We start from the raw sequence: 7,735 nt of genomic DNA, 5'->3' as shown, positions 1-7,735 counted from the left end.
CGTCAAATTGCATTTCTAGAAACCACATCAGTAATTCTACCAGAAAAGGTAAAAATAAAAGGTGCACAAAAGAGGTTTAGGTATACTCTTGTGAATAAAGTTGAAAGTCTTTTTTCTTTCAACGTGTTGACTTATTATATCATGATATGGAAACTCCGAGTCTATGCCTCAATTATCATGTCCACCTACAAAGAGTGCACCTCATGGTAATTCGTCACCTAAATCTACGCCTCAGTCATCAAGTCCACTTACAAAGAGTACACATTTATGCATCCATATGTTGATACCATTGTTGATGTTGTCGGGGATGGTAATTGTGGATTTCTTGTGTTTGAAAGTTGTTCTACCATCTGTCTGGATCTGATGAAGCAGTTAACAAGTCACCATAGTAAATATGTAGAAGTATGTGGGATGAAATAAACGAGTTAATGAGATCATGGTAGCTTTTTATCCTACACAACAGGAGAAACATATTGAGAAAAGTGGATGATATTTCCAAAAATGGGTTTTCTTGTTGCACAACACTATAATAGAGTTTTGGTTTTATTAACAAGATTTGAGTTCTCTAAAACTTTTTTCCTACTTATAGACCCTCCACCAAAGTGTTCAAAATTGATTTTCTTTGGATTTGTAAAAGGTTGTAATTTTGAACAAGTATATCTGAAGAACGACTATCTTTTACCTCCTAAGACTTTAATGTGGTAAAATTATTGCAAGAAGGAAGCAAAACAATTTGAGTTTCCATTTTTTGAAAGAATGTGTTTTTATAGAGAACTTAAAAGAACTCAATGACCTTGGCAAAGATTAAATGTAATGTATCATAACTTATATTCGTCAGTTTAATATACGAGTTGTTATTTTTTTGCAAAAACTTAGATTTGTCAATCCGGATCAGAACATGTCCGAATTGACCAATCCGAATATATTAGATTTGTCAAATAATCAGTCCAAATTGGCCAACCCGAAAAAGTTAAATTTGTCAAATAACCTGTTCGGATTGGCCAATCCAAACACGCCTGACCAATTATCTATTTCAAATGTTTTTAACGATACTTTTAAAAATTAGTTGATTTTATATATATATATATAATTATAAGATTACATAATTTTTATATAATAATGGCAAACATAATAAATAATGACAATTCTAAAAAATAATAAATATTAAAATAAGGTAAAACATATCCTGAACATAATAAAGTCATAATAACAGGTAATAAAGTCATTCATAACAGGTATTGTGTTTGTCATTTTGGCTAACTCATTCTTCTACGATAAATGAATACACCACGAGTCTCAGCTAAGATGGCTTGCAATGAGTCACAAGCTAGAGTTCCCTGTTCCACTCTATTTGGTAATTGTTTCATGTACAATGTCTCTAGTACTAGCACATTTAGGCAATAAAACTCTCACCATATTACTCACCTCCTCGACTTGTGACTCTAGCAACACCTCTACATAAATTGGTCTCGCAGGTTCCCCTTCGGACGTCGGTATCAAGAAAGGACGTGAAACTCGGATATACCAACTCATGTATCCAAATGCCTAATGGACGATACAAACGCCTCAAATTTCTTCTCCTTCTGAATGCTCATCATAATTTGTTTATGTTGCATCCGCATATGAGGGAGACATAAAAAGTGGTGTTGATATACATGGATCCTACGGATTAGTCTGCACATGGCTATATTGTCGAAACAAGCATTATGGTAGATGTGGATGCACGATCTTAGATCCACACCTAATCCATCATGAGTACCAACAAATATCCTACAATTGACGTTTACCTTGATGGTCGTCGTAAGGACTGAATCATACGTCTTCAGCCTATAATCGATTGATTTGCTCTCGGTATGGCTCTACTACATGCAAACCCCTATACAAATAGAACATACTAGTATGTGGGAGCGATTCATCATATTCATCCTCATATCCTGGACGAGATACCGGTAAAATGCTGCAGGAATCATGCTTGTAACATTTTTAAGAAAATTAAAAATGATTGTATAAGTATACATTAACATATTAAATTACAAATATAATTAGTGTTTAAAAATGACGTATTTAAATTTACCTAAAGGAAAAAAGTATAATCAATCATCTGATTCATCTTATACAACATTGCATTTGATAACTGATTATATAATTACACAAGGTCATCAGTATCCCATGCATACTTAATGACAACACAAGGTCATCAGTATCCTAATTTTGTTCTTTTAAAGCATTAATCTCACGTTCTACAAAATTATTCAAATTTAATCCAAAAAAATTCTATTACAAACTTTTAATTTTATTTCATATCTTATATTCATTGTCTAGTGCCATATATTTTAATTAAAAAATCAACACTTTAAGCGATTTATATAAAATTCACTTAACAACAAGATTTTTTTATTTATGTAAAAAAGTTTGATAGTAGAACCAATATTAATTAATTTTAAAAATGACACATAAGTCAAACTACAGAGAAGAAAGTGTAACCAAACAAATTTTTCTTTGAATTTAATATTTTGTTTAATAAAAAATTCGAGTTTTACAAATTTCATAAAACTTGTATTGTTAGTTCATAGGCAGTTATTTTTGGTAAAAAATAAATTTATTCATAAATTTTAGATTTATGAAAGTTCAATAAAATATAAATTCAAATTTCATAAAATGTATTTTATATATTTTGTAAAATCTTGTTGACTTATTTTCTATCTCAAAAACTTCCAAAATAAATTTGTTGGAATAGGCTCAAATATAAAAGAAAAAATTGTGTACAAATTTTATCTAATAGTGGTCACATTTACTTCGATGTTTGTCTTCATGAGTAAGGATATTTTGCGTTAGGATTGTTTGGGGTGGTGTAATGTTTGGAGGCATATTTTTCAACTTTTTATGTTCTATTGATTTCTGGATACGTGTTATATTTGGACTTCTTTATGTGATATATATCTTTTGATTGTTTAAAAACAATGAGATGAGAGAAAAATCAAAAAGAGTAATACAATATGTATGAAGACTAAGTGTGAAACTATGAAAAATATTATCATTCTTTTTTTTTTGTAAAAATAAATAAATTATCATTCTAAATTACAAGATGGACCAAGATATTTTACACATTATTGGGCTTGCCTATTTCTCGGTCTAGACCGAAATGAACAAGAACAACGGAAGAAAAGCCCATTAAGCTTTACATCATCACGCTGGGTTATTCTTTTCATATTTTCTTCTTGGGGCCCAAGAAATATTACTATTATTATTTTTAATTAAACAACTTTGTGGCTAGACTTGTAGTCCTTAAGGATTGAAAATTAAAAAACTTAGTGGCTAGACTTATTTTTCTCTACCGTCAACCAACAATAATTATTCTATCTACTTGTGCGCATGTCCTCAAATTAATTGAAAAAGCTCTAATTAAAGACCTCATTTAGTGCGCATGACAAAAGATAAAATAGGATAACTTATGATACCGTTATAGTGTTTAAAAAATGTGATTTTAATTTTATATTTAAATAATAATAATTTTTATGAAATTTATTAAAAAATTTTATCGATTAAAAAAAGATTTGATATTTAATAATTTGGATATTTATTTTTAAAGATTTTAACATGATTAAAATTGTATATTTTTTTTAAAAAAAATCTATAAAAAATGATTTTTATGAGAATTTTCTCAAAGTATCTTCTTATTTTAATTATTGTTTGAAATTTCATTATCCAAAAAAGATTATAACAAATAGATGCATGCTTAAAATGACTTTTAATGATAAGATATTTAAACCAATATTCTTTTATAAAAAAGTTAACAAAAATTGCAATACTATGTTTTTTTTTTTAATAAAAAAAAACTATAACAAATGAGCCCACATATATTTGATGAATTTTATGTCGTTGGATATGAATTTATTTAAATATTTGAGTTATGCATTTGATGAAATTTGCATTATATTGAAGATGATTATTAATTTTATGGGTTTTATTTAAAAATTTTGATGAATTTTTTAAATTTTTGTAAAAAAAAAGAAAGATAACATTGTTGATATTTTAAAACATAAAAAATTAAATTGCCACTTAAAATTAAAATAAATGTCCAAATTGGGAGGAAAAAAAAAGATAAATGACTAAAACGTTAATTAAAATTAAGTTAAAGAACCGCATGTGATATTTAGCCTTTTATTTAATTTATCTAATATATATAATAAAGTTATTTAATTATTTATGAGTTTTTTAAATTGATATTTCTTTAATTAATAATACAAATTAATTTAAAAAAATTATATAAATATTTTATAAAATTAATTTTATCACTTATATATATATATATATATATATATATATATATATATTAGTGTGTTATTATGAGATTTGTACGTATAAAAAATAATAATATAATAAAATAATGTTTTCGATGTGATTTATCCTCTGCGGATCACACATAAATAGGTACAATTTATCTTATCTTGTTGAGCAAATAGACCTCAAATAGGTACAATTAGCGAGTACAAATTATAGCTACTTCGGATTTGGCTATTCCAACAAAAGAATCAACATGCTAATTTCATTTGATAATTTTTTTTAAATATAATATTTTATACAAATTTAACAACGATTTTAAATTTTAAAAATTATGATAAATATTTGATTTATAAATTATTTTATTTTTTTTCAAAATCAAGTTAAAACTTTATGATTTGATGGTGGAGTGTATAATAATTTTGTGTTGAATCCAGGACCGATCTAAGATTCATAATACCATCAAAGCAATCCTCTTATATCCCTCTAAAATAGTTTCTACTTAAAATAGACCTCATGCCATGTAGTTATACAATGAGTCCATCACCTTATATATTTTACTTTCAAAACTATAATTAATATAATCTTAGCTAAATTAAATATTATGTCGACCAAGATTAATAGATTATTTTGTTATCTACGGAGAAAGAAGAATTAATAAATTTAATAAAATATTTTGCATCTACAAGATTTCAAAAATTAAATTTAAATAGAAATCACTACGCGAAAAATAGCATTTTACAGTGCTTTTTTTAATCCATTTACAGCGCTTTTTCAAAAAAAAAAACGCTGTAAAATCGAGCGCTGTAAAATACATACCCATAATAAATATATTGGGTGCACAATTTACAGCGCTTTTTCGAATAAGCGCTGTAAAATGCACACCAAATATATGAATTATGGGTATGCATTTTACAGCGCTTTTTAGAAAAAACGCTGTAAAATGTACACCCAACATATGAATTATAGGTGCATATTTTACAGCGCTTTTTCAAAAAAGCGCTGTAAAATGTGTTTTTTTTTAACGTTGTAAATTAAATTTTTGAAAAAGCGCTTTTTAGTTTTTTATGACATTTTTTTTAGAAAACGCTGTCTTTTATCTTTTTATCCAAAATTATTTTGATCCAGAATCAGTTCACAAAACATATTCAAATACCATAAGCATTCACACAATCAGTAGACAAAAAACAGAACTATGTAACTTAATTAACATATATGTAACTCTGTAATTTACAACATAATTAACTACATTCAGATACATATATATAACCTAATTTACAACCTAATTAACTACATATTCATATGCATGTTCATATATTGTGTCCTATGATCATATACATATAATAACTAACAGAATATACATTATATGCACTAGCTACCATATAATATTCAGATCCCTTGCCCAGCAGCAAGCTATTTCCCAGAAAATCAAATAATTTTCATGTCAAGCACGTACTGACACCATTCTTCCTTTAATTCCATTAGATCTTCATCAGAATACGATGGACTGGAATTGTCAAAGTACTGCAATATAAAAATTGAACATATTATATTAAGTTAGTATCAAATATATAGATAATTTAATTATATATGAAAATCATATAATGAAAATACCGTACCGTTTTTGGGATAATAGTTTTATTCTTGTTAACAATCTCCTTCATGAATCTCAATACGTAGTACCCACAGTCGATGTTGTTTGTTTGACGAGGGCACTATAAAATAAAAATATATAAGTCAATAAAATATTTGTGCATTAATCGTAAATGCATATATTTGTAAATGAAAATTTAAAGGCATATATATCCAACCTTTATTGGGATCCATGTGATGTTATTAGACTTTTGCTTCGACACTGTAGCACCTTTTTGAGCTCGAAAAACTTGTAAGGCACTATCGAATGAATAAATGTGATTATTATAGTGTAATACCATAAGTTAATTGTCTAGAATATAACTTGAGCATTAACATAATTCGACAAAAAAGATGATTAATACAATCCCGACACAACGTCATGAAAATGTATTCATACACATACTAATCCTTCAAAGAAAAACATGGAAATATGGAGTACATAACACATCTATGGTTCAAAATAATTCCCCACAAATTATAAGCAGACTATAGTGTAAACTGATACGCGTCATTTCTTCAACATGTGATCTAAGCCTTTTTACCTGTAACACATTTGAATAAAGTTGGATGAGATTACATCTCAGTGGGTCCCATCAAATGAAATTAAATCAATTAGCATCCTAATTCAGGACTACATTTATTTTCTGAGTTTTTCTTCAATGTTCAATTTTTACTATTTCTAAATATTCAAGTCATTAGACGTGAGTAATCTAACGACTTGAACTCTACCTAACAAGCATGTCATAAAGACTACATTAGTTTTACTAATGCCCTCTTCTTGTTAGTAACTTTATTTTGGTAAGATTGGACATAATTACGTCCATAAGTGGTGCCCCACTTACCCTCGCTTCCGTCGTATATAGACGGAGAATTCATCTAGCTAGGATGAATCCTATACTTCTCACTTTAATCAAATATATAGGAATTATATACAACAATCCACACACATATACACACAAATATAACATCATCTATTAATACATATTTTAAAGACTACCATACACTCAACCTTAAAATTTTTTTATGATAACCTAAGCTATTAAGTCAATTATATCATACAAATCAAACAATGTAAAATAAAATTCCAGAGAATATGTTTAAGGTAGATTTTTCCCAAAACAGTCCCAAATTTATGTTATAACAACTCAAAATTGAGTTTAACTTCAGAGTCAACTGACAGAGACTTATAAGTATCGGAATTGAGTGAATGAGTACTCTTTGGAAAGCTTATGATGTCTACTTTATAGATAAAATTTTATTTCATTTTTATTTAATTCCAATTCTTGCAGTTTACTAACATAAAACACAATGACAGAAAACAAAACAGAAACAACAAATCTGGTCCAGCTTGTAACCCATTTTTCAACATCAATACTCGACCAATCATAATACTCGATCAATCATCAAGAATTTTGTACTCAATTTGAAGGTAATTGAGTCTAGTTTCCAGAAAACTAAAAATCATTCAAAACGGATGTCTATAGAAAAGGTTATGACCAAAACATCACACATATGTCATGCGAAATTCAAGTTAATAACATTTCTTCTGTCGCACTAATTTCCTAACAATTCTTTGCAATAATAATGCTACAACTCATGAGTAAATCAGTAATGAACACATCAAAAACAGCAGCAAAAATTTCAATTTACTCAATTCTACACTAATCTATTTCAAAATCCCTAAATCCAACCAAGAATAAAATAAAAATCCTTTTCTTCATTTCAAACTCTTAAACCCCAAATCCCTAACCTATGGAACACATTATTTCCTACATGCATGAATGAGAGATAGAAAAAGGGAAACCCACCTCTTGATTTC

The 7,735-nt window shown here is 27.7% G+C and overlaps 1 protein-coding gene across 1 annotated transcript in view; it reads right to left on the bottom strand.

Moving 5' to 3' along the window:
- Window positions 1-231: 231 nt before the first annotated feature.
- Window positions 232-7,735, bottom strand: part of LOC113784341 (uncharacterized) — an 11,309-nt gene continuing 3,805 nt past the window's right edge. Inside the window, exon 4 of the mRNA XM_027330484.1 lies at window positions 232-360. Coding sequence (XP_027186285.1) covers window positions 232-360 — 129 coding nt within the window. The remainder of the gene's footprint in view (window positions 361-7,735) is intronic.

The sequence above is a fragment of the Cicer arietinum genome, chromosome 3 (genome assembly GCF_000331145.2).
Source record: "Cicer arietinum cultivar CDC Frontier isolate Library 1 chromosome 3, Cicar.CDCFrontier_v2.0, whole genome shotgun sequence".
NCBI classification, from domain to species: domain Eukaryota; kingdom Viridiplantae; phylum Streptophyta; class Magnoliopsida; order Fabales; family Fabaceae; genus Cicer; species Cicer arietinum.
Note: the sequence above shows the minus strand (reverse complement) of the source record. Positions and strands in the feature narration are given on the sequence as shown.